The following is a 27,625-nucleotide window of genomic DNA, read 5'->3' as shown; positions in this document are numbered from 1 at the left end:
TTGACCAGCTCCTGTGTGTATTTATATCAAATGAACAAGCAGCAATGTTTGGAGGGCGGCACGGTGGGTAGCACTGTCGTCTCACAGCAAGAAGGTCCAGGGTTTGATCCCCAGGCGGAACTGTCCGGGTCCATTGTGTGCGGAGTTTGCATGTTCTCCCCGTGTCTGCGTGGGTTTCCTCCGGGAGCTCCGGTTTCCTCCCACAGTCCAAAAACATGCAGTCAGGTTAATTGGAGACACTAAATTGCTCTATAGGTGAATGGGTGTGTGTATGTGTGTTTGCCCTGCGATGGACTGGCGCCAGGTCCAGGGTGTTACTGTGGGCCTTGCGCCCATTGAAAAGCTGGGATCCTAATTAGATAAGCGATTAAGAAAGTGTGTGTGAGTGAGCAATGTTTGGAGCGCTGTAGGGAAAAGAGACACTTGTAAAAAAGTATAACCATTCTCAACTATGAATCAGTTTTATATATTTTTTCCAGACATCTTAAACTTACATCTGAGCAATTAATCACTCGTAACCGTCCCAGTACCACACCCAGCATCCACATGCCGGGATCACTGTCTCACCCCTGCAATGACTGAGGTATTACCAGTTGCCAGGTTTTACTTTCCATTCTGTATCTCTGTGTTTTTGTTTTCCGCACATCCAGAGAGCAGGTTTCCAAAACTCTGATTCTGAGTTTTATTTGTTTTTAAGGGAGAATTTATTTCATTTACAAAACCTCGGAAAAACACGACACCACCAGCATGCAGAATGAGTCACAGGCTTTAGTCATAGGAATGTGGTTCTTATTTTAGGAAAACAGATGTAGCTCATCGCCCATCAGCAGTTTGCTCGAGTGGATTTGTTACTGAAGACCATGGATACTCAGACAACAGTCCTAGATAATTACAGTAACTCAAAAATTAACGTGGTGGTGTAGAAAATTCTAGTGTTGATTAACTTTGTGACATGACCTCCTAATCCCTCGTTTATAAATCTGATTCATTACAGCTGGTGACGTCTGTGTGTTCATATGAGGAAACGACATGGAACAGTGGTCTCCAGTCACGGTTGGTTAAAAAAAGTATTCAGGTACAGGTCAGGTACAGTTCATGAAGCACCCACTGACAGGTCTGTTAAAAGTAGGATTGAGGGTCCACGGTGATGTGGTGTATTTAAAATATAGTAGTGTACTTTTTGCATTTGCACGTTCTCCCCACAGTACACTTTGATTACATGCAGCTCATTATTTTGTTGATGGTCAGCCATAACATTAAAACCACCTCCTTGTTTCTACACTCACTGTCCATTTTATCAGCTCCACTTACCATATAGAAGCACTTTGTAGTTCTACAATTACTGACTGTAGTCCATCTGTTTCCCTACATACTTTGTTAGCCCCCTTTCACCCTGTTCTTCAATGGTCAGGACCCCCACAGAGTAGGTATTATTTAGGTGGTGGATGATTCTCAGCACTGCAGTGACACTGACATGGTGGTGGTGTGTTAGTGTGTGTTGTGCTGGTATGAGTGGATCAGACACAGCAGCGCTGCTGGACTTTTTAAATACTGTGTCCACTCACTGTCCACTCTATTAGACACGCCTACCTAGCTGGTCCACCTTGTATATGTGAAGTCAGAGACGATCGCTCATCTATTGCTGCTGTTTGAGTCGATCATCTTCTAGACCTTCATCAGTGGTCAGTAATTGTAGAACTACGAAGTGCTTCTATATGGTAAGTGGAGCTGATAAAATGGACAGTGAGTGTAGAAACAAGGCTGATCGGTGTATATTAAGTCAGATTTCTGCTTTCTATTCCGATCTCAAATAATTGTCCCTCATGTTTACCTGGAGTGCTGTTGTGGAAATGAAATAAATACGTTTCTTGCAAGTGTCTGTAAAATCCGTGTAAAGAAAATGTTCTTCTTAACAGAAGATGTTGTGCAGCACATGTTTTCATTTTCATTTTTATTGAAGAACTTTTGCAATAGTTGCCAGATGAAACCCTTAGTAAAACAAAAGGCCGTGTGCAGGAGGGAATCCCAGTCCTGGCTTAGGTCCAAAAGGAGTTCCCTGTGTGTTTATGGTTACTGACATAACATAGCGACAGAGTCAGAAAGAAACTGACTCAGACAGACTACAATAAATCCACGTTCTGCATGGAAACGGAAACGAACTTCACCCAAAACAAAGTGTTCATGGTTTCAGTGATTTGTTCCATCACTGAGGGATTTTCTTCTGTGTAAAACTCGACTGTTCCTCTTTCAGTTCTACACAGTTGGTGCAAAGCACTCAGTATAGGCACCTATACTGGCATGATTGGGCAAGCAGTAGCCCAGCAGTAGCCTAGTGGTTAGGGTACTGGACTAGTAATCCGAAGGTCGCTGGTTCAAGCCCCACCACTTTCAGGTTGCTGCTGTTGGGCCCTTGAGCAAGACCCTTAACCCTCAATTGCTCCAACTGTATACTGTAATAGTAATGTAAGTCGCTTTGGATAAAGGCGTCTGCTAAATGCTGAAAATGTAAACGTAAATGTCTGAGGCAGGGTGACCGAAGCCCTGCGATGGATTGGCACCCTCTCCAGGGTATTCCTACCTTGTGCCTCGAACCCACTGCCTCCCGGTAGAACAGGATCTGCCACGGCCCTGACCAGAGCAAAGCAGTTTATGAAAAAAGGGAAAAGGAACTGTAGCTGAACTACAAGCCCAAAATGAGGATGATTGGTAATGAGCTTGATGGACTACTAATTCCATCAAAAGCATGGGCATTATTATAGTTTCCCCCTTTGCGGCTATAACAGCCTCCACTCTTCTGGGAAGGCTTTTCACAAAATGTTTACGTTTGTTTATGGGAATGTAGTCAAAACATTAGGTGTGGATGTAAAACCTGGTTTGCAAGCAGCATTCAAATTCATCCAAGTCGCTCAGTTGACAGGCCACAAAAGTTCTAATCTTGGATCCTGTTTTAAAAAAAACCCAGACGTTCTCTATAGCAGTTTTGATCAGACCATTCAGATTGTCGTGTGACATTACTGGTTACCGTAAAGCAATACTGAACTTATACTGAATATATTGAGTCAGTATGTTGTTTACTGCAGATGCGGTTATATCTCAGGGCTTTAATTCAACTGGGAAAAATCCAGTATAGTTCTACAATTACTGACTGTAGTCCATCTGTTTCTCTACATACTTTTTTTAGCCTGCTTTGACCCTGTTCTTCAATGGTCAGGACCCCCACAGGACCACCACAGAGCAGGTATTATTTAGGTGGTGGATGATTCTCAGCACTGCAGTGACACTGACATGGTGGTGGTGTGTTAGTGTGTGTTGTGCTGGTATGAGTGGATCAGACACAGCAGCGCTGCTGGAGTTTTTAAGTACCGTGTCCACTCTATTAGACACTCCTACCTAGTTGGTCCACCTTGTAGATGTAAAGTCAGAGACGATCGCTCATCTATTGCTGCTGTTTGAGTCGGTCATCTTCTAGACCTTCATAAGTAATCACAGGACGCTGCCCATGGGGTGCTGTTGGCTGGATGTTTTTGGTTGGTGGACTGTTCTTAGTCCAGCAGTGACAGTGAGGTGTTTAAAAACTCCATCAGCGCTGCTGTGTCTGATCCATTCATACCAGCACAACACACTCTTCAAAGTTCAAAATAACTAAAATCTGCTTTATTGGACTTCTGTTGTGCATAATTCTAGTCCCTAATCTCTGTGTGTGGTATTGTGCCAGCTGAAGCCGGTGTGTACTAGAAACGATTTGTGTTAGATGTTGTCTCCACCTGCTGGTTATTTAGTGTTATTAACTCTCTCTCTCTCTCTCTCTCTCTCTCTCTCTCTCTCTCTCTCTCTCTCTCTCTCTCTCTCTCTCTCTCTCTCTCTCTCTCTCTCTCTCTCACACACACACACACACACACACACACACACACATTGGCATGACAAATAAGGACATTCGTATTGCCAAAGCTCAGTTACAGAGAAAAATAAAAATAACAATTAGAACAAAAATATACAAAACAGTTACAGGTGCAAAAATAAAAAATAGAATAAAATAATAGTATAAACAGTGCAAATAATAACAATAAAAAAGGTGACATTTACAATAATGAGGTAGTCATAAACATTTGTTGTGTGTGTGTGTGTGTGTGTGTGTGTGTGTGTGTGTGTGTGTACGTGTCTGTATGAGACATGGTCACCCACTGTCCACACACACACACACACACACACACACAGAGAGAGAGAGAGAGAGAGAGAGAGAGAGAGAGTCTCGCTGTCTTATAGCTAAAATAAGGCACACAGCACCCAAACTAAGGTTTTACTTCGGGCCCCTAAAAGGTCAGAAAATGTGCTGGTTATTTATTCATCTTTAATGACAGCCAGTGAATTTGACCCACCGCGACCCTGACCAGTATACAGCTGAATGAATGAATAAATGAATAACACTGAGCCTGGAGTAAAAGATTCTAAAGCATAACACAGTCCAAGGTTTATCATTTTATCATCAGTTTAGCTGTATTTATTTAATAATGTGTAATAATATAATAGTAATAATAAAATAATAATAAAAATATTATAATAATACATGAGTTAATCTTAACTACTGGCCCCATTGTGATATAATTGTATAATTGCTTAAGAATAAGTACAATTTTAGGAAACTTGAGACCAACGTTTATGAATCTAAATGATTTACATCTTCAGCTATTAACAGTTCAGGCCACTTGGTGGCGCTTTAGCACTTCATATTTAAAGCTCTGAATGGCTTGAGAACTCACTCACTCACTTTCTTAACCGCTTATCCATTTAGGGTCGCGGGGGGTGCTGGAGCCTGTCCCAGCTTTTTATAGTGGGCGCAAGGCACACAGTAACACCCTGCACGGGGATCCACGGGGGGCAATTCAGTGTCTCCAACTAACCTGACTGTGTGGGTTTCCTCCGGCAGCTCCGGTATCCTCCCACAAGTCCAAACACATGCAGACACGGGGAGAACATGCAAACTCCACACAGAAAGGACCCGGACTTCCCCACCTGGGGATCGAACCCAAAACCTTGTGGGGGGGGGGTGTTCATGGTCCACTTGCATTACAGTTAGGTGTGACAACAGCTTTTGGATCATAGTAGTAAAAAAACTCAACAAAAAGACAATCCCAGTGATCCGTCCCCCACAACCTAAAAACCTGTGTATTGATTTAAAAACACTTCATATTATTGAATAATTTACATGTATTTATTGAAACCAGCCTTGAATTTGGAGAACAGATTTATAATATGAATGAAATGCATCCTGTGGCTGTGTTGGTGTAGCCTGTACACAAGTCTGTATTTTTGGCCGCATGGTCCAGAATAGCACAAGTACTTTGATAAGGAGGTGATAAGAGTTCAGCGCTGCGGCGCTTTCTGTTTTCAGTCATCATATCTAGAATAAATAGAACTTCCTTCCTAATGCAGCTGCTCTGGAGCTCTCGATATCGTTACTGTAGTGCTGCTCGGTGGTCCATATCGAATACGGTGCCTGTTAGTGCTTTGTGTAATGGACAGCTGTGCTGTTTCCTCTCGGCGCCCTGGAGAGTGTTCGAGCTCAGTTTTTCTGTTGGATGGTTTGTTTTGGTCAGATTAAAAGCTAATTTGAACAGCTGGGGCGATAGCTGGTTTATTTTTGGCTGATGAAACAGGATCTGAATTGAAATGTAGATACAGATGTGAGGGACATGTGCTGTAGGTCCCCCCCTTTCATGCTGTTCTTCAATGGTCAGAACCCTAACAGGACCACCACAGAGCAGCTATTATTTGGGTGGTGGATCATTCTCAGCACTGCAGTGACACTGACATGATGGTGGTGTGTTAGTGTGTCTTGTGCTGGTATGAGTGGATCAGACACAGCAATGATGATGGAGTTTTTTTTAAAATACTGTCACTGCTGGACCGAGAATAGTCCACCAACCAAAAATATACAGCCAACAGCGCCAAGTGGGCAGCGTCCTGTGACCACTGATGAAGGGCTAGAAGATGACCGACTCAAACAGCAGCAATAGATGAGCGATCGTCTCTGACTTTACATCTACAAGGTGGACCGACTAGGTAGGAGTGTCTAATAGAGTGGACAGGTATTTAAAAACTCCAGCAGCACTGCTGTGTCTGATCCACTCATACCAGCACAACACACACTAACACACCACCACCATGTCAGTGTCACTGCAGTGCTGAGAATGATACACCGGGATGAAAGCAGGGTAAAAAGGTATGTAGAGAAACAGATGGACTACAGTCAGTAATTGTAGAACTACAAAGTGCTTCTATATGGTAAGTGGAGCTGATAAAATGAACAGTGAGTTTAGAAACAAGGAGGTGGTTTTAATGTTATGGCTGATCCGGTGTATATATATATATATATATATAGTCTATATATAAACGAACAAGACTTGGTGTTGTTGGAAACTTTCACCTCTGGAACACATGGCTGGAGTTTGCTTATGGCTTTTGTTGTCCTTACACTTTATAAGACATACCAGTAGGTGGACACTTTTATCCAAAGTACCTTACAATTTTGACTGAATACAATCCAGTGATTTATGATGGAGGGCATTGCTCAAGGGTCCAACAGTAGCAACTGGATTGTGGTACCAGAAACCTGTAGTTGATTTTTTTATGCCTGACTATAGTGCAAGCTGTTCATACTAATCTCTCTGTGACAGTGGTGGTGTAAAAGCCGAGCGACTCGATGGCTTCACTGTGCGCTGTGCTCGTATGAAAATTCCGCACCACTATGCAAAACCTCTGAAGTCGGGCTGGTCACGGCAGTTTGTTCTCATTCAGGTTTGTTGGGTCAAACACGCTGCAGGGCGAGATCACTGGGTCAGCACGAGCACTGGTGACTTATCGTGGACGCTGAAGTCAGTAAATGCAAGGACTCTGTGTGTTTCTCAGCAGCTTCGTCTATGAGCTTTTGTTTAGTTTAGGACGCCCACACCCTGCCCGACGTCTCGTCTGTAATTTATTCAAAACCCTTAATGCAGCGGGTTGAGTAGAAAGTTCTACAACGTTAAACTGACAAGAATTACAAACACAGGGTTTAGGAAACAAATTGTCGAGTATCTGGGGGCTTTTCCAAACAACTTCAGGTCTCAAGATGATCTATACAAACTATTGTCTATTTGTGCAATAGAACTGTACATGGAACAGTGGTCTCTTTGCCTCAATTGTGAAGAAAACCCATCTGTTAGCATATGCTGCAAGTAAATGTGTCCATGTTGCATGTAAGCTAAACAAAAAAGGGCTGCAGTGAATGAGAAGCTGCTGTAAAAGAGTCATTGTCAACATTCAAATGAGAGTGGAATGACTTACAATGACTTTGCCATGAGCTTGGAAGCTGGCATGTAAGAATCCCAAGCGGTACAGACGTGATTGGCTATGTCTTCGATGCCCTGTGATGGATTGGCGTCCTCCCGAGGAAGCCGGACCCAGCGCAGCACTGACCAGGATAAAGCGGGGGTTAAACACGACAACAGAATGAAAATTAAAAAATATATTAAATACTGGTCCGTAAAATGTGATTGACCAAAACAACGGCATGCACTAAGATCCACAAAAGTGCTAAACATGCACATATAATGAACAGTAAAATGAACTATGTAAATAAATGTGTAAATATGCCATGTCAAACCTGTAAATAAATATTAAAACTGGTGTACTAAACTACTAAACTAATTTCATTTATCTTGTGTGGTGGTGGAGATGTTTTATTTTTGCTGTGATGGTATAGTGGGGACTCTGAGTCTGAAGCAGCGCTGGTGGCTACTGGAGCAGCGCTGAAGCATAAATGAAGCTTAAAACACAGAGAAAAAAGCGAGAACAAAGCGAGCCTCCCGACAAAATAAAGCCTATCGCTCATATAAACAGAGACGTGCACCGGCTAGCGGACAATAACTGACCTACTGGTCTCGGTACACTCCTCGCTGGAATTTTAAACAGTCAGACAGGACATTTGGTTTTCCAGATTTTGTCCGTTAAATCCGAAAACCGTTCAATGGAGGTCCGTTAAATCGAGGTTTCACAGTACTTTAATTGTTTACTGTGACTTTACAGATGTATGGACTGTGGCAGACCAGCTCCTGATAAAGCCATCCAGCTTATTCTTGGTCTTCTGAGTCCTTCCACACGTCCTGTCATGAGACTGCCCTCAGTGTTGTCATGTGGAAGCCTCATCACGCCCAAAGAAATAGAACCTACAAACATACAGTAAACGTGACCTCAAATAGCCTAAAATCTTCAGAACTAACCAACATTAAATACAAATCTTAGAATGTATCACAGTTTTAATTCAGCCGCTTACATTCACACATCCTTATTATTTTTAGATGGGTACACACGCTCAACCTGTTTTACTGTCTGTGATGTTACACAGTGAGCAGTGTGTGTTCTTCTCTCTGTAAATATCAGACACAATAGCTGAACAAGGTTCACTGCAGTACAAAATTACTGAAACTCGAGCTGAGACTGACCGCAGCGGCTCAAAGAGAACTGTTTTAAAAGCAAAATAGAATTAAAGACTGACTGACTCAAACTGTGGCAATTAGTAAAAGTACATCTTTTTTATTTACAGCCCACAGGGGAATAAAACATTTGTAAAACAAATATAATAAATGAAATAAAACAAACAGAAGTCCTCTGTCCGTTGTTATTGCAACATTACATTTACATTTTCGGCACCTAACAAACACCTTTATCCAAAGCTACTTACAGTTGTGACAGCATATAATCTGAGCAATTGAGGGTTGAGGGCCTTGCTCAAGGGCCCTACAGGGGCAACCTTGCAGTGGTGGGGCTTGAATCAACAACCTTCTGATTACTAGTCTAGTACCTCAACCACTAAGCTACAACTGTGAATTAAAGTTGTATATAAATGAAATAAAGCTACTTTAGTCAGAATCTAGTGCATAAATGGCATCGTGTCCTCATTATAAAACTGATAAACTGTTCCGATTTTGGGTGGCCAAATTTTGGGTGGCCAACTTGCCTTGCCTTGCCTTACAGCAAGGTGGTCCGGTCCTTTCTTTGTGGAGTTTGCATGTTCTCCCCGTGTCTGCGTGGGATTCCTCCCACAGTCCAAAAACATGCAGTCAGGTTAACTGGAGATACAGAATTGCCCTATAAGTGAATGTGTGTGTGTGTGTGTGTATCTGCCCTGCGATGGACTGGCGCCCCGTCCAGGGTGTTACTGTGTGCCTTGAGCCCATTGAAAAGCTGGGATAGGCTCCAGCACTCCCCCGCGACCCTAATTGGATAAGAGGTTGGTGAGTAAGTGAGTGTTCCGATTGTTAGTCTGTCGGCTTTTAGACTCCTATAAACCTATAAAAGAACTGAATGTAATAAATTTAAAAGCATTAATGATGACGACTTCAATACTGCAAACTGAGTCCCGAATTAAAACTGTAATTTGCATTGAACAAATATTACTTTTAATGGCACTCTGATAAAGTGGCTGTAGGGCACAACGTAACGTGAGGCAGGAAGTCAGAAGTCAGATCCCTCTGTCTCTTTAAGAGCAGGGGGAAGGGTGATGGGAGGACTCGTGTGACTCTGAGCGGCTGACTTTTTTTTTTAAAACAGAAATTCCACTCTCAAGAGTTTGGCATTTCCTGTGAGCTCATCCACTCAGTGCCTGCTCTCGTTTCACACGCCGCTTGCTGTACAGAAGGGGGATTTTCAAACGTCCCGAAAGAACGCCGCTCAGCACATGCGACGACACGAAGAAAACATCACGCCAACTTCAGCACACCGTGTACGGGGAAGAGGAACATCAAAAAAGTTTAGAAGAGTGTAGGAGACGAAGCGAGCTGAATCCTGGCTCAGCATGGGATCAGCACTGGAAAACCTGGGCTGAAACAGGACGATGAGTGTGTACACGCTGAACCTCAGGGTCTTCTGGCTTCTGGTCTCGTGCATTCTGGGCAGCCTGCTGCTCTTGCATCACTTACTCCTGCGAGGACCTGACGACCCCGGAGACGACTGCTCCGACCAGGGGCCCGGAGTCCTCTTGCTCTTGAAATATGTCTTTGCTTTCGCTCTCTGTTACTTCTTCATCAAGTACTGCTTGTCTAAACCTAGTTCTGCCAAGCGAGCTGTCCACGCGGCGGCCAAACCCTCGGTTCCTAAACGGGAGTTGCTGGACGAGCACTTTGAAAGACACGTGCGCCTTTCGCCGCACGTCCTGGGCCACAGCAAGGCTAACGTGGCCAAACTGGTGAGCGAGCTGGTGCGGGTCGGCCGGGCTGACATTGCTCCCGAGTCGTCCTTGGCGTTCCGCGGGGACATCGTGCAGATCGGAAGCTCGTATGAGGAGCACAAGGTGGGCGCTCCTGACTGCTTCGACATCCTGATCCCGCTCAGGCTACCTCGCGGGCTCAAACTGGAGCCTTCCAGTTATTATCGCGGTGGGGCACCGATGGTCAGTCTGGAGATACCTCGAAAGGATGAGTGGCTGCGTCGACACAAAACCTTCACCGATTATTTTCTGCGTTCACACGGCTCACCGGGAGTTTATAGGCTGAGCCCGGAGTCTGTCCTGCGCTGGTTCTATGGCGCCACCCAAAGATGTCTCTCAGCCGTCCGGTACCCGTTTGAGCAACGGTGCTCCCTTAATCTTTCTCTCACTGAGGGGCAGCGCGTTCAGCTGCAGCTCACGCCTCGTCTGGACTACGTCTGCTGCCACATTTCCATGGGCGTTCGACTCATCCCGGCTCTGCCTTTGGGTGATTCAGCTTTTTTGGTTGCAGCCCCTGGCATGCAGAAGTCACAGGAAATATGGACGGTCTACTTTCCAAAGCAGGAGCAGAAACTTCTAGGGTGGCTGAAAGGCAGACTTCCTTCCAATTCCTGTCATCTGAAGTGCGTTCAGCTGCTCAAAGAGGTTCGGGACCTTGGGGGTCAAACGTTGGACCAACAAGCTGGCGCAGAGTGGAGAGGGGTTCTTTCGTCTTACACCTTAAAAACCGCTTGGCTCCGTCTACTCCTGAGCACCCCGTCTGAGGCCTGGGACGATCGCCACCTGATGGACAGAATGGAAGACCTGATGCGCTTCCTTCGAGACGGACTACAGGCCCGGACTCTCCGGCACCTCCTCCTAGGTGGTGATGGCAACCTTCCTGAATCCGTAGCTTTGCCGAAGCTCGTCAAAGAGATGGTCCCGTCCAACCTGTGGGCTGAGTTTAACCCTGCCTCTCTGGATCTGGTTTCTGCTCGTCTGTCCTATTCCTGGGCTCACCTTCCTCGCCTCATCCGCCTCGGCCGTCCGCAGAGGAGCTCTCTAGGCCGCCGGGTCCGCTGCAAGCACATCGACGCCGAATAGATCTTCATCTCTAACGGATCTTGCTGCAGTAATTGGATTTTATTCAGGTGATCTCAGGTTGAGACATTTTTAGACGTGTTACCTGGCGTCAGTTGTGTTTGGGATTAATTTTAAGTAATTTTATATGAAAAAAGAACATGAGATAAGAGTCTGGTGCTTCAGTTAATCCAAACCAAAGCAAGATGGAGGAACCAGAGTTTTTAGACAGTATTTTTAAATAGATAATTGCTGCAAATAGAAGATTCATGTTGAAGGTTACAAGTACTGCATGGGTCGTCGGTACAAGTAGTTTCTTAAATTTTTTTATCTAAGAAGTAATCAGGGATTCTATATTAAGTACGTCAGTGGCATATAAGTATAAAATGTCTCCTTCAACTTGAAAATTCAGTTTGCTGCTGTGCTTTTAAATTGGTGGAAGTTTCAAAGGTACAAGTGCCTTTTCAAAACACAGCGCACAACACTATACACGCTGTGCTATATCAGCTGTTAATACGTATTCATTTTCACAGATCATGGCTATCAGTAGCCTTTCATATTTTGTAATATTTTATTGTGTGCATGTTGTGGAGGTATAACCGAACCACTGTGGTTTAGGGGCTTGTTGTGAGTTGACTCAGAGTCACCATGATGTCATACCTGCATGGAAGTGTTATATATGTGGGTAGTGAACGTTCAGAACAAGTTAATTGCCAAGAGGGTAAAAATTTCCACCATCCTACAGTATTCATAAAGCAGCCTACACGAACCCAGTGATATTCTGTAGGAGAGGATAACAGTAAAGACATTCCATGTAGTCTTATACACGTATAGACCAAGAGCCAAAAGTTATTTTATTTATGACACTTAGCAGAAACTTTCATCCAAAGTGACTTACAATTGTAAGTGAATGCAGTAAAAGCAATTGCTTGTTTAGGGACCCAACAGCCGTAACTAGTTCAGTACGTTAACCATTGATCTACCTTGGAGAAGCCTGTTTACATAATATGCTTGGGTAATTTTCTAAGTGGAAATCAGTGAACGCATCATCTACAGGGGAAGACTTTTAAATCTGGCGTCTTTTGCACATTGTGTGGCACAAAATTCATAAAACGTTAAATGTGGAATAGCATGTATGGTAGATTTTTGCAGATGAGCAATAACTGTGTGAATTTGTGTTTTGTATGTTTTTAGTATTTGAATTTGAACATTCCAATTTGTCCAGCTGTTTCTTTCTGACTAAATGATTGAAACTCAAGTGAAAAATACACAAAAGCAACTTGTGGTTTATTTGTTGGTGTTGTGTGTAGCTCTGTAGTGTCATTTAATGTTGTGGCATGGACGTCTGATTTCACCGCTAGTGACTGTGATTGACTCTAGCTTTTAGTTTTCCTGTGCACATGTAAATAGGGTTAATTTGACAGAACCAATTAGAAACACTTGGAACAGTGATCCCTTGCCAGTCTCATGCTGAGGGGCTTTTTTTTTTTAATGCATTTTTTTTTTTATGATTTAGCGCCTCAATTTTGTCTTCCGCTGCTGAGAGATACCCGATTGCATCCGAGGAGAGCACGTCACTGCACACGCCTCTTCTGACACGTGTACAGTCCTCTTCTCGCCCCTGCATTCTGCACAGGCTTCTTTTCCGCCAGTCAGGGTCCTTACACAGCGTATGAAGACCCACCCACACAAAATCCGGCCCCCACCCTGCAGATACGGAGGCCAATTAGTATCTGCTGGAAGCACTGCCAATTATGCCTGCCAGATGGCACCCAGCCAACCGGTGGCAACACTGAGTTTCAAACCAAGGAGTTGAAGGGCAGTTTAGTACTGGTTTTAGCACTAGCAATCAGACATATCACATGTTGCGAGCACGGTCCTTCTGTTTACCACCTCATCCGTATGGAATCACTCAGTTCCGTGGCGTTTGACTCACATGCTCCTGTATCGGCCGCTGAATCACACCAGCCTGAGACCGTGACTGTTAGCGACATGTTGTGTGAGTTCTTGTGCAGTTCTTGTGCCAGCAGATGTAGGAGGAACTCGATGGTTTCAGTTCATTATTGCTATTTGCATTGTTTACATAAAAGGAGAACTGAGTTTGGAATATGGAAATGAGCTCAGCACAAATGAGCAAGGACAACTTAACACAAGCAAAATGATCCAGATTGCACAGTTAAGGCTGCACAATTAATCATACTTTAATTAGTATCACGATTTTGTTTTGGCTTTCATCATTTACAAATATTATCTCTGTAAAGTGGATTTATAGGATAACGTCAAAAGAAGCATCTCATGTGTCTGACTCGCAACTCATTTGCTCACTCACATACTAATTCACATTTACCAGGGGAAAATTTGCCACAACAGAATGCCGTTGACAATGTGGTAGTTTTTGTGTGTCAGAACCAGTCAGACTGGTGCTTTGCATCACTGTGTGTTGTTGCTCTAGGGGCCAATTTATTTACAAATCATGTAAAAATAGAAAAACATAAAAGCCGTGGCTCTGTTACTCTGTATTTATGTGTCGCCACAGCAATACTGGTCTGCACACCTGATTTGGCGCCATTTTACACCAGATGCTCCTTATTTTATCCAGGCTCGGGACTGAACCCCATTTATGTCTGTTTAGATGTCCAGCTGGGTAGTAGCACTGCAGAGATTAAAAGCATTAGATTTTTTTTGCAGTGTTCCAAGAAAAGACTAATATAATAATAGTGTTTAATATTAAATGAAGGCACATTTATGTTTATTTAAAATGTGAAAGTGCAATAAAAGGGTTTGGCTTCTAAATAAATTTAGGGTTTTAGTATTGAGCAGAATAATCTTGTACTGTTATTTTTGTGCAGCCGTATTTTTGCGAGATGCCTGTGAATGAATGTATTGAATGAAGAATTCTGAATGAAACAATGTACTGTACGATAGTTGTTAAATATATCGTTGCAATTGTATTGTAAAAAAAGTGTCAGTCTGTGCAAATGTATAATTTATATGTTGTATGTATGTTTATGCACGGTCTAAATAAATAATTGTTTATTTTCCATGATCATTTGATGATATTTGTCTTTATTTTTCATGTAGTGGGAAAAAAAGATTCCAGTCACCAGATCCTAACCCACACTGGAACTCCAGAGTCGAGCCTTAGTGGTGGTGGGCTAGTGCGTTAGACCACCGCATCACCCTAGCACTATTAAGTTTATTTTACAGGACAGAACTTGTTACGCTGTTTGTTTTATTCCTGCCACGTTAACTCCGCAGCATTCTGGAGGGCTGTTGCATGTTTTTCTAACCTACATAACAGGAAGTGAATAAATAGACCCTTGAGAAACATACAATCTTACTAAATACAGTTCCTTCTCGCTGTCTGTACTAAGCATGGCTTGAAATATCTTTTGAAGGAAAGCAGCTATGAAACATGTTTATTTACTCAGCTTGAAATAAATATGAATCATTTAGCACAAGCTGTGGTTAGTCTGAACTTTACAACAGTACAATAGTCATTATAATACAAAGGATTCAGTATAGAGGATGAATAAAAGCCTTACATGTGGATTGACCTCTGTCTTTGTTGTCTTTGGTCTCTGTGTGCTCATTATGGACCTGGTCTCTGTCTGGCTGTCCTCTTTCTGGACTTATCGGTCTTGACAATCCGCTGCTTCCACTGCAAACACATTGACACCATTTGTAGTGGGTATACAGTGTGTATAGCAAGACGTATTATAACAAGAAGGACCTGGGTCTGATTTCCTTTCGTGTGAAGTCTGAATGTCCGCGAGGGTTTCCTCTGGGTGCTCCAGTTTTCTCCAGCAAGTCCAAAGACTGGAGCGACTGACAATCTGACCTGAGTGTGTGTGTGAGCCTTGTGATGGACTGGCGACCTGTCCGGGGTGTTTCCTGCCTTTCGCCCAAATAATCACTTCCACAGTGACCCTGACCAGGATAAAGCAGTGGTAAAACAGACACTGAATAAATGAATCAATCAAAAAATAAAGTCAGATGTTCAAAGCGTAAAAACTTAATTATGTGAGCGCTCATTTTGACCCAAAACTTACATCTATATACATATATATTAAAAACCAGCCATACAAGATGAGACGATTATGAATCTATATCTATAATTTGTTTGTGGAGAGTATTCTCAGACAGTTTAGGTCAATAATGCATTTACATTTACATGTATACAGGTGCTGGACTATTAATCAGAATGTTGCTGGTTTAAGCCCCACCACAGCCAACATGCCACTGTTGTACCTTTTCAGCACAATGTTGAAATGTTTACACTGTAAAGCAGTCGTTGGTCACAGCTGAATCCTATTTAATGAATCCTATTTGGATCAAACAGGATTTATTAAATGCAATAAATGCACTTAACACAATCCACTCCTGTCACAGGGCTTTTCATGTAATCTATCAATTACTAAAGTTAAATGTTTAAAGTGGAAAAATTAAATTATGTGATTATTATTTCTGAAGCTATATTCTATTTTAAAAATCCGCCATACATGAGAGGACGAACATTTAAATCCATATTTCGGATCTGTTCGTGGGAAGTATTCTCAGACAGCAGTTGTTCAGTAGCCTACACATTTTCTTGGCTTGTTTGCCCTTTTGCTTCCTCTTCGTCTCATCTGAGTGATTCATGCAAGCTTGAGCTCTGGGTTTTTTTAGTCAACATAAGTGTTTATTTAGACAGAATGGTTTACTTCTTTCTGTAATGTGTTTATAATCTGTCTCTATTTGAGCCACATGTGCAGCAGGCTGATGTGGCAGTAAACGTGCCATGTTCCACCCACAGGCAGCAGCTCGTTGCCACACATCCTTTCTAATTACTGCTTATATTATGTAATTAATGCTTATATTATCTAATTACTGCTTAAATTATCTAATTAATACTTATATTGCTTATATTTATTTATTACTGATGTGTGATACTGTCGAGGTCTGGCTGCCAGTGACGTCATCATAGACCGATGGCGCGGGGGTGTCTCCAATGCTGCTGAAAACAAAGATTAGCAATTAGCATACAGTTAGCATAGTTAGCATGACATTAACAGTAAAACCTAATGTAATCTTAAAATCTCCTGTCTGTTGTACATAAAAACATATCGTGACAAATACTACAGTGAATTTAAGCCATAAACACGATGTAATGTGTATGTACGTTGTGTTTAACACTAGTTTTAACACTAGATGTCAGTGCAGTATTACATTACAGAGGCTCCAAAACCTTGTAGACCAGGTATCCAAAAAATCACACCAAAACCTCAAAACCTCCAAATACCAACTAGAATTTCTGTTCCAGGAACACACAGACCACACGACTTCCATTTATTCACGATTATTTGGACATTAACGACTGTTTACCAGCATTGTAAGCATTGTGTAAATGAGAAAAGGCACTCCCGAGATTTAATTCTGTAAAACACTGAATTGGTCATTTTTCTGATTAAAACTCAGTACAGTTACAGAGTAAATACCAGGTTAGTTCATGTGTGAATGTTGGTACTTCACCGGGTAAGAGAAATACTGAAAATATCATCACAATGAGCAGAAACTGAGTGGAAGTGTATTCTTCTGACATGTACCTGCTCTGTAACATAATATTACTAAAAATGTATTGAGTATCACACTGCATAAAGTTTAGGTTAATGATACATGTACATGTATACAAGTGCTGGACTATTAATCAAAAGGTTGCTGGTTTAAGCCCCACCACAGCCAACATGCCACTGTTGTGCCCTTTTAGCACAATGTTCAAATGTTTACACTGTATTTGGTCACAACTTTGGATAAAATAGAATTCGTTAAATGCATTAAATGCACTTAACATGATCCACTTCTGTCACAGGGCTTTTCATGTAAACTATAGTTCATTAATTAATGTTCTCCAGTGTTTTCAAAACTATCAGTTCTGGTTTATGCAGAGACAGTACAAGCAAACAGTGCTTTCTTGGAGTGACTTAATATTGGTATTATTATTGTATTGATATGGTCTGTGTTGTCTGAAATATTTGTATTTAGGGATTAAAAATCTCTTTAAAAAGTTTCTCTGGTAAATTCTAATTATCCACCTTAGTGTGTAAAACTGATTCTGAACAGGAGAAACATCAGTAATGCAAATGTAAATAATTAGAAATAAAAGCACTGTCAGTAGCCCAGTAGGGAGTCGTAATGAGAACTCAATTGTTAGTATATCAGCAGTAAATTGCTTATTATGCACCATTTGTTTATGAACCACAGACAGAAGACTGCTTGTGCTGTTCCGAATCATGCAAGACTCTGTACCTGTGAAGGACCAGCGGAGGAAACAATGGCACTAAGAGGTTAGTGGCTGCCAGAAAAACCTGGTACAGAGCTCAGGCCTGGGATTGTAAAAAATAATTTAGGTGAATCGATGAACCATTTTTTATTGTGACCTCGTATGTGTAAGCTCACAAACAGCAGGGGCAATTCTGCAGATGTACTGTTGACACAGAGGCAATCCTCGTGTCTGTGGTTTCCACGGAAACTTTCTTAGCCTACAGCCGACCTCAGGTTACGCTCCTCAACCAACCAAGACTGTTCAAACACACACTTGCATTATGCTTCAGTTTATGTGTGTGTGTGTCAGTCAGAGAGTGAGTGGGGAGCAGCAGCAGCAGGTGGCTTGGCTCCGGTAACCCTCCCTTTCCCACCAGTCACTCTTCAGTCACCAGGTTGGAAGCAACAACAAGTGGTTGCAATGAGAACAACGTTGTAAACCAGAGCTGGAAGAAACGATTTGACAGCCATCATTGCTCCTCTGAACCTCAGTGAGTCATTTGGATGTATTGAATGGAGGGAGGAGACCGGAGAGACGCTGCCAGCTCCATAGATGAAGAAGGATCAGGAGCGTCTGAGTGGGTGGGGACGAAGATGATGACGATGATAATAGGGAGGAGGGGATAGAGGAAGAAAGCGAGAGAAAGGGTTAGGGGGATGTGTTTTATGTCAGGACCGGTGGTCTACATTATTCCTGAAGCAGGATTTGTGAGAATTTTAGCTTCATCAATCAGTCAGAGATTCTTCTTTTCTTTCATTCTTCTTTTTCTTACTTCATTTGCCTGTTGATTTTTTGCAGCCTGAGGGTGACTGATCCAGAGAGCACCATGTCGCTCTGGATGGAAAGTAAGACAGCGAGGAGAGACTGAGGACAGGATGGCGTACACACAGGTAAGCCTGAGAAAAGACTGCCATCCATACACACCCATCTTACATGTCAGAAACCACATATAAATTTATATACATCTAAGCTTAAACTTAAATCCTAAACTTAATCTCTAAGCTTATGCTTAAATCTCAGCTTGTGTATCACTCTGTGTAAGAATTAATTTGCTGTATTTTATTCCTAATTGCTTAAAGGCCTTGTTCTTTTTTTCTTGGGAATGTGTTAAACAAAAATATTTTTTTCTTTTGGCTGCTCAAGCACACCAGATTTGGCACAGTTTTTATGCCAAATGCCCTTCCTGATACAACTCTCCTGTTTGTATTCGGGCTTGGGATCGGCATTGCAAGTGCACTGACAAGTGCACCTACCAATGGCTAGGCTGTTTCTACCACCTAATCGGACATTAGCCATCATGTTCAGCGCCGCTGAGATTCAAACCCTGGATCCCCAGACCTCAGCACTAGTGGGTTTGTGTAATTTACTGCTGCTCCACCTAAGTGCCACATAATTAATTTATTATGGTAATCTAATATTAAAAAATTTAAACATGCACATAGATACTGTTTTGTAAAAACAATGAATAAAATTTGGGTTTGGATTATTGTAACACAGGGCGTTCCACAAGCACCAGTGATGGGGCTGTTAAAGTGTTCATGTTACATTTTTATTAAGAGTAATTAAAGACTTAAATACACAGCAATATTTGTACAAAAAAAATTAAGATATTCCAGTTTTCTCAGTTGTATTAAAATAAAGCATTAGTACTTAAAATTCTGTATACTTTTATAATTAAAATAACCAGACAAATAATAAATATGTTCATATTTCAAATAATAGCTAATTATGAATATCAATAAAACATATTATAGAATAGAGAATCATGACTTAATTGTCTGCCCTGTTTATTTTGGGACACCATGAATGTGTTCTCTCTACTAATTGTATTTTATTTTAACACTGATTACAATTATGATTTGTTAATTATCTTCAGTTATTTATATATAGAAAGTGATCTATAAATAGAAACGGTGTCCCACAGGTACCAGTACTAGGGCATGGTGGCACAGTGTCACCTCACAACAAAAAGGGCCTGGGTTTGATTCCCTGGCTGGGCAGTCAGGTTCCTTTCTGCCTTCGTCCACATGGGTTTCCTTCGGGTGCTTTGGTTTCCTCCTACAAGTCCAAAAACATACAGTCAGGCCATTTGGAGCCACCGAAAATCGCCATTAGTGTGTGTGTGTATGTGTGTGTGTGTGTTTCTGCTGTTTTAGCACCTAAATGTTGTTGATCAGAGTAATTTGCAATTAATCTTAATCTAAAATCAAAGCTGGTCTTTATGATAGACAAAATTGTTTGTGTGTTTACTTTCAACACATTTAATATCATTGGGCTGCACAAATATTAATAAATATTTCTGCCTGATCAGTGAAATAAATTCATTCATTTAATCCTGGTCAGGGTTTCAGTATGGCCTCGCTTTAGCCCCATTACAATGTTGGAAAATTTGAGAATATAAACTTAAAATTTATATATAATATTGTGAACACTATTATGTAATTGGACTGTGTGTGTGTTTGTGTGTGTGTTTATAAAAGCTGTTATGGCCATGTGTCTTTCTGACTCTTTCTGACTTGCTGCGTCATCTCGGCTCCCGCCACCACCGTTACCATGGTTACAGCTGAGGCTAATTGCTCAGACAACATCAGGCCGCTGATGGCGGGCGCCGGGGGGGGGGGCCGAACGGGAGACAGATAACGAGATCGAGAAACATAACGAGAAACACAAATGCAAAGATGGAGGAAGGTGGACGGGTAACGAGATGAGAGGAGCAGAAATGTCAGCGGAAACTCGACACCTGAGGGTCTCAAAAATCATGAATACGGAGTCGCTTCCTCGCAGCTGCTTTAACCGCCTCTGTCCTTCTAGGAAAGATTCTCATTAGGGTTTGAAACATAAGATAAGAGATAATCCTTTATTAATCCCACAATGGGGAAATTTACATAGTTAGACAAGAAATGGTAACACATTGGGAGAGTAGGAGATAAAAAAAAAAAACAGCAACCAGATTGTGCTCCCTGAGAAGCACAATATGGTAACACGAAAAAAAGCCCCTAACAGCACACAAGCACATGTAAACATAAGAACATAACATAGTCACACAACGAGCCACGGGTTAGGGATGTGGGGATAGGAAAAAGTAACCAACTACGATAAGCAGCCATCCAGCGATTTGCAGCCATATGCCGGCGCGCGCTGCAGCTCGTCCTGCCGTATTGGTGGGATTAAGCTAAGAGTGGAGACGTTGGTTGGGATTGGGAAAGAGTCTGTCAGTCAATCCATTCCTGCAGCAAGAAAAAAGTCTGTACAAAGTTCGCGATAACATGGCTGTTTACAGCTCTTACTGCCCAGAATGAAAAAACAGTCAGTGGAGGCAGGGTAGGTACATAGCAACAAGTCCTCTGGAGGAATTTCCTTATCAGCTAGGCTGTTGCTGATAATAGGGGAGCCAAGAGCAGAAATGACTTTTGTTTTGTCTGAGCACTATAAAATTTTAACACGAACTCTCAGAATTGATGCGTCTCTGGTTCACCTCATTTCGCAACGCTGTAAGTTTCTCCAAGATGAAATCCATATTGCGATTAATATTCACAGTCTGAGTTCCAACGGCTCTGCCCACCATATCAATCAAATTGGGCAGTATCTTGGGACCTTTGACAACTGACCGAACTCTTTTCATTTCCCGATACAGCAGGGCGAAGCCTAAACCAATCAGCAAAAACCCCACAATCAACGTTCCGAATAGATAAATGAGTGTTCATTCAATCAGTTCATGTGTTTCAGCCACAACAGTCACTAACAGGTGTAATACATCAATCATATGTAATTATACGTGTACAGCCCTCCTCTTCTCGCCCCTGCATTCTGCACAGGCGTCTCCTCCGCCAATCAGGGTCCTTACACAGCGCTTGAAGACCCACCCACTTATAGTCCGGTTGTCCCGCCCTGCAGATACGGTGGTCAGTTAGTATCTGCTGTGGGTATTGCCAATTATGCCCGCCAGATGGTGCCCAGCCGACCGGTGGCGATGCTGAGTTTCAAACCGAGTAGTTAAGAATCTCGGCACTGGTGTGCTACCCTACGACTGTACCCATAAAACTCTATAAAGAAGAAAAAAGCTCTCAGTGCCGGTTCCAAGCCCGGTTAGAAATAGAAGGGTTGAGTCAGGAGGGGCATCCGGTGCATTAACTGTGCCTAGACTACCTTTTCCATTGTTACAGAAACAAAACAAATTCAGAACTGAATTCCTAAGACTGACATGAAATATCTGGTTTAAGTGTAAATAAAACGTAGACTGTATTCGTGCTTTGATTGTCCTGCTAAACTCCTTTGGTTTTCTGTCCTGCTCTTTCTTCCTACCCCCCGATGCCCCTCTGCCTCCTTCCACCTGTAAAAAAGGACAGTTGGAACCCGTCAGTGAGGTACGTACGATCTTTATTAAATATTTACGTGCTAAAATTAATTTAAAAGATGTACTCGTTAGACCAGAGCACACAGCGGTACCTTTTGGATGTTCGTTTGGACGCCGGCGATTCTAAATTGCTTCTGGGCTTTTGGGGGCTACGGAGCACTTCCACTACAGGCGGTCGTGTCGAAGCACAGCTCATGACTCACGCTGTTTTACTCCTGGGATTACAGAGATAGCTGATCATGTACAACATCTCAAAGTGAGCGTCTCAGTCAGAATCTTCTCTCCAAAAAGCAGATAATAACACTAATAACACAGAATCAGAATCAGGATCTTTATTATTCGCCAGGAATTTCACTTGGTGCAGGTGTCAACATTTGGATGTAGTAAAGTAATATAGAAAAAGGTATATTATATAAACATAGACATTTATCTAAACATAAAGACAGTACACTAACAGGCTCTTCTCTTGTGCAGGGTCTTCTGTCCACACTGACAGATTTCCTGCTGTGCCGCCGGTCATGCCGCTCATGTTGGCAGTGGTGTTGGGAATGTGCTTGCTGTCAGCCCAGCGATGAGGAACTGGAGATTCTTGGGCCCTTTCCTGCACAGACTCCCTCCTGGCTGTAAGTATACAGCTCCACAACCCTATAAACTTATACGCTAGATGGCCAAAAGTATTTGGATGCCTGACCATGAGCTTGCTGGACATAACTGGTAATAAAATAGTCACCTCTGTAGGATCTATTTAGCTATGAAAACAGCCACTCTTCTGAGAAGTATGTCTGTGTATGGGAATTTGTGCCCATTTAGTCAAAGGATGACAGCATTTTGTACAGCTGGTTGCTGATGCTGATGTTCTGGTTCATTCCGGAGCTGTGCATTAGCATCATGAACAGGATCAGGGCTCTGTGCTGGACACAGTTTTTGTCTGAGGAAACAGCGCTACCCACTGCGCCACCAATCCGCCTCTAATATACAACATACAATGCCTCTATACACCCGTCATGCCTATAGAAGGTGAGTGAAAGTAAATAAATGGAGTTAATGATAATAAACAAAAACAAAATCTGTATTTTCATTATTGAAGCAGTGAAGCAGTGAAGCAGTGATTCATCCTCAGTTTGCTTTGTTGTACTCAACACTGATTATCAGTAATTATCAGCTTGCACTGTGAAACGTCACTCACTTCTGTTGTTGTTAGGGATTATGTCCTCAGGGAATGCTGGGTAATTGCTATCCTAGCTGTGCTGGATGTGAAGTGGACTGAGATGTTTGCACATAGGCGGGTGTGATGGGGCTGCAGGAGCTTGTTGATCGTGTTGGTGTGTCGGTGTGTCGGTGTGTTTTTCAGCGGCCTGAGCCGTTAGTGTGTGATGCAGTCCTGGGATTTGACAGATCTGACATGGATTGTCAGATTTTGCCCATCTTGTGGAGTTCATGCCAGCTTAAATCATGCTGTTATTACAGCAAACAGGGGAACGTTTTTCACTTTAATTTCTAAGTTGATTAAATAATTTGTAATTAAAAACACTGTATTTGATGCATCTCAGATTTTTGGCCCCCACTGATGGAGATAATAATGATCTACAGGTCTGTTTCCTGCACGTTAATCCAGCGCGGACTGCCGAGGCCAGCGCTGTCCTCTCCATCGACCTCCAAAGGCCATGTGTTTTAGATTGCTCCGTTGCCATCACGACTATCTCCCTCCGCTCCGTCGTCATGGACACAGAGGGTCCTTGATGATCCCAGAGGGAAGGCCCTGGAGTCGGGCCTCGCCAAGGAAATCACCGAAACAGGATATTTACTCCAGCGCTGAAACGCAATAAAATGAGACGAGCGTGTTGCAACAGCGCTTACACAAGATCTGCTGTGTGATATTCATCCAGAAAAGCTCCCTGTCCAAACCCGGGTCACGGACGAGCACGAATAAATGAGTAAACACGGTCAAAACAAGATCCGTCATCGATTCGTGCTCCTCATATTCCTCTCTATCGAGCATCATTTCCATCGAAGCGACGTTCCAGTCGTCCGACTCCCTTTTTATTGATTTTACGTCAGTAAATTTAGTCACAGTCCGTAATTCTGTTTTCCTTTTACTAATCATGCTGTCATCAGTTCTGCAGAAGTTCATGCTTCACTGATTTGATATTCTAATTGGTCCAGAACTGAGTTCTGTTGTTGCTTTACCGAATTCTGCAGGTAGTGTGGATGCCACGCAGCACCGTGGATCCTGGAGAGCTGGGTCTGAGCCTTTGTAGATGTCTGATACCCTGGACTGACCTGCCTTCCTGTCCAGGATGTATTTTCTGGGTGGCTTCTTATTTTTTTTATTTTAGAAATAATAATTAATAGGAATTAATAATAAACAGATTTGTGCTACTTTTGAGCTAAATGTATTGAGCATCCAACGTCTGCTTAGTGTCTAATGTTTGGTTTTTAGGGTAAGCGCTAAAGCTATGAGTTTAATGTAGCTAACAAATAAATATATGAAAGCAAGGATGGCTCAGTGGCACAGCGGGTAGTTTGGATACTGCACAGCTACGTGGTTCGGCATGTTCTTTCCATGTCTTTATAGCTGTCATTTAATCTCTCTCTGTTTACATTCATCCAAAGTGACTTACAGTACTGTGACAGTCTACTGTCTGAGCAATTGAAGGTTAAGGGCCTTGCTCAAGGGCCCAACAGTGGCAACCTGGCAATGGTGTGGCTTGAACCAGCAACCTTTCGATTACTAGTCCTGTACCTTACCCACTAGACTACAACTGCCCTCTCTCTCTCTCTCTCTCTCTCTCTCTCTCTCGCTCTCTCAGTGTACACGACTGTAACGATGAGAAAGATTCAAACTTTCACTGCATGGGTTCGGATCACATCCCTCCAGACAACCACTACAGCAGCAGTCCCGGGTGTACCAGCCCGAGCAGCAGGTGCTCCAGCTCCGAGAACTCCAGATCCACCTTCAGCCTGGCGCGCCAGCTCTCCAGTAAGTGTTTATGTACATTTCACGTTGGCGTGCGTCTGAAGCCACAAAACACTTCACACATACGTTTGTAAAGATGCTCTGAATGTTGAATCAGATCATATTTAAACATTATTTTACTGCTGACTGAATCCTGCGTTTCTAAGGTCTGGACTCACGACGGCCCAGCTCCCCTCTGGTGGACACCAAGCCTGTTGAATTCTGGGCCATGTCTCCCAGGAAGGAGGCGGTGCAGCCTCTCAGAAAACCCGCGCCTCCTCCGGACGACTACTTCCGCAAGCTGGAGCCGCGACTGTACTCGACGGGGTCCGTCGGGGAGGACGTGGACTCGCTGAGCGACGAGGAGCTGGTGCTGCGCTATCAGCTCGGCCTGCTGCACTTCAGCATGCAGTACGACCTCGTGCGCGGCCAGCTGAGCGTCCGGGTGATCGAGGCGCGGGACCTGCCTCCTCCCGGCGCCGGCATGGCGCACTCCAACCCCTACGTGAAGATGAGCCTGCTGCCCGACCACAAGAACTCGCGGCAGACCGGGGTCAAGAGGAAGACGCAGAATCCGGTGTTCGAGGAGCGCTTCACCTTCGAGCTGCCCTTCCTGGAGGCCCAGCGCCGGACGCTGCTGCTCTCGGTGCTGGACTTCGACAAGTTTTCGCGGCACTGTGTCATCGGCAAGGTGACGCTCTCGCTTAGCGAGGTGGACCTGGTGAAGGGCGGGCACTGGTGGAAAGCCCTCGTGCCCAGTTCTCAGGTGAGAGAGCAATTAGACAACATGTTACAAAATGCTGCAGATTCTGAATCTCATAATGGGTCTCCTACAGTATTTCTGCCATTATTCTTTTTTTGGCTGAATCCTATGTCCCAATACTTTTGTCTCTATAGTGTATGTGTCTCTGTGTTGCCTCTGCTGTATGGAGGACTGTAGTGATGTTATATCTACTCTTTTTGTACAGAATGAGGTGGAACTGGGTGAACTGCTGCTGTCCCTAAACTATCTGCCGAGCGCCGGCAGGCTCAACGTAGACGTCATCAGGGCCAAACAGCTGCTCCAGACCGACATGTGCCAGGGCTCAGGTAAAATCTCCAGAACAATAGAGGAACGTTTGAGTATAGCGTGTTCCTCTGAGCGTGGATTCCAAATCAGACTAAATCAGATTTTGCTGTTAATAAAATGATTTAAACGTCAGGGTCTTTTTAACCGTCGCTTGCGTTTCAGATCCCTTCGTGAAGGTGCAGTTGGTGTCTGGATTAAAGCTGGTGAAGACAAAGAAGACGTCCTGTATGAGGGGGACTATCGACCCCTACTATAACGAGTCCTTCAGCTTCCGGGTCCCTCATGAGGAACTGAGTGAAGTCAGCCTCGTGTTCACAGGTAAACAGATACGGATCAGATCAGGGGTCTGTTCCTGCCCCCAGATCGTAGGGTTTCATCGGTAGGTGGGTAGGTAGGTGGGTAGATAGGTAGGTAGGTAGGTAGGTAGGTAGGTAGGTAGGTAGATAGATAGATAGATAGATAGATAGATAGATAGATAGATATAGATAGATAGATAGATAGATAGATAGATAGATAGATAGATAGATAGATAGATAGATAGATAGATAGATAGATAGACAGACCCAGATTATAAGAGGAATTGACGATGCTGTTTTCTCCTCTGTAGTGTACGGCCACAACGTGAAGAGCAGCAACGACTTCGTGGGACGCATCGTCATCGGTCAGTTCTCCACCGGGCCAGCGGAGACCACGCACTGGCGGCGTTTACTGCGCTCCCAGCGTACGCCGGTGGAACAGTGGCACAGCCTCCGATCTCGCGCCGAGTGTGACCGCGTCTCACCCGCCTCGCTGGAGGTCACGTGATGCTCAAAAGGAGGCGGAGGTGGCAGGAGAGCCGGAGCGTTGTGGGTGGAACTTACATGTGAGTGAGAGCGGTGGGTTTCGACTCATCCGCCTGCTTCAGTGTTTGCAGACCCTGGACCAACGATGGACCTAAAGGCCTCTGAGTGTTTTTCCCTCAACGCTGCAGAGCAGAAGGTTGCATTTTCACTTTATCACATTGATATTATTGTACAGGAGCTCAATAACCTCACCGTCTCCGTCTCAGCTCAGGCCGGGAACCCATGTCCTTACTTTTATTTATCTGATTTAACCGTCAGTGTGAAGTCGTTGGAAATCAAACCAAAAATTATGATTTTCTTTTCTGTTTCATGCTTTTGTTTCACACCAGGACCACCAGAGTTTTACATTTTAAACACATTTCACTGAATGAATCCGGCTCAGACGTGTTTGGTGTCTGGCCTGCAAGGAAGAAGCTTCAGCTTTTATCAGCCACATATATGGGCCAAAGAATAAAACCTGTATGAATGTTGTAATACTGAATTACCCTTGACTTCTACAATTATAACAGGTTCTCCAAGTGGTTACCATACGCGTCCAGACACTTCTGATTATGGCAGACTACTGCTTGAGCATCACTGGCCAAAGTAAAGTGTCCAGTGGGGCTTCTGGTCATGCTGTTTCAATTTTAATATATATATATATACTGTATATATATATATATATATATATATATATATATATATATATATATATATATATATAGTACATTGTACATTCTAGAATTATTCATCTTAAAAGTGACAGGTATATTTTTAGATCAGGATATTTTGTCTTATTTTGTCTTTTCGAGAACCCACAAT

At 43.1% G+C, this 27,625-nt stretch overlaps 2 protein-coding genes and 1 long non-coding RNA gene across 6 annotated transcripts; 2 read left to right on the top strand and 1 right to left on the bottom strand.

The window, feature by feature from the left end:
- Nucleotides 1-8,121: 8,121 nt before the first annotated feature.
- On the bottom strand, nucleotides 8,122-16,595 carry LOC134336199 (uncharacterized). Of its 3 annotated transcripts, none has more exons than XR_010015693.1 (5): nucleotides 16,511-16,595; nucleotides 16,222-16,295; nucleotides 15,036-15,232; nucleotides 14,848-14,963; nucleotides 8,122-8,204 (listed from the first exon to the last, which is right to left on the bottom strand). It is a non-coding gene; the product is annotated as an uncharacterized LOC134336199 (long non-coding RNA). The 3 variants fall into 3 exon arrangements; XR_010015691.1 differs by lacking the exon at nucleotides 8,122-8,204 and adding an exon at nucleotides 14,373-14,592; XR_010015692.1 differs by lacking the exon at nucleotides 8,122-8,204 and adding an exon at nucleotides 14,373-14,592 and having other exon boundaries at nucleotides 16,222-16,298; nucleotides 16,511-16,566.
- On the top strand, nucleotides 9,872-11,326 carry LOC134300221 (inositol 1,4,5-trisphosphate receptor-interacting protein-like 2). The gene has a single exon (XM_062984925.1). The coding sequence runs from the start codon at nucleotides 9,872-9,874 to the stop codon at nucleotides 11,324-11,326; it is 1,455 nt and encodes a 484-aa protein (XP_062840995.1).
- On the top strand, nucleotides 16,081-27,349 carry syt17 (synaptotagmin XVII). Of its 2 annotated transcripts, XM_063018906.1 has the most exons (10): nucleotides 16,081-16,144; nucleotides 17,543-17,625; nucleotides 18,402-18,493; nucleotides 21,950-21,967; nucleotides 22,432-22,580; nucleotides 24,768-24,937; nucleotides 25,081-25,679; nucleotides 25,882-26,002; nucleotides 26,145-26,300; nucleotides 26,590-27,349. In XM_063018906.1, exons 3-10 carry the CDS (start codon nucleotides 18,479-18,481, stop codon nucleotides 26,784-26,786), a joined length of 1,425 nt encoding a protein of 474 aa, XP_062874976.1. In that variant the 5' UTR covers nucleotides 16,081-16,144; nucleotides 17,543-17,625; nucleotides 18,402-18,478; the 3' UTR covers nucleotides 26,787-27,349. The 2 variants fall into 2 exon arrangements, with proteins under 2 accessions (XP_062874976.1, XP_062874977.1); XM_063018907.1 differs by lacking the exons at nucleotides 16,081-16,144; nucleotides 17,543-17,625 and adding an exon at nucleotides 18,002-18,093.
- The last annotated feature ends 276 nt before the right edge of the window (nucleotides 27,350-27,625 follow it).

This window comes from Trichomycterus rosablanca, chromosome 22 (assembly GCF_030014385.1).
Source record: "Trichomycterus rosablanca isolate fTriRos1 chromosome 22, fTriRos1.hap1, whole genome shotgun sequence".
Classification (NCBI taxonomy): Eukaryota; Metazoa; Chordata; class Actinopteri; order Siluriformes; family Trichomycteridae; genus Trichomycterus; species Trichomycterus rosablanca.
The sequence above is the reverse complement of the archived record's forward strand: the minus strand, read 5'-3'. Positions and strand labels throughout refer to the sequence as shown.

Excerpts from the sequence above, each read along its gene's own strand:
- syt17 (XM_063018906.1), top strand. Across the intron at positions 24,938-25,080 it reads CCTGGCGCGCCAGCTCTCCA|GTCTGGACTCACGACGGCCC; the intron begins GTAAGTGTTTAT and ends TGCGTTTCTAAG. Across the intron at positions 25,680-25,881 it reads CCCTCGTGCCCAGTTCTCAG|AATGAGGTGGAACTGGGTGA; the intron begins GTGAGAGAGCAA and ends CTTTTTGTACAG.
- LOC134300221 (XM_062984925.1), top strand. The coding sequence starts at position 9,872 with ATGAGTGTGTACACGCTGAACCTCAGGGTCTTCTGGCTTCTGGTCTCG.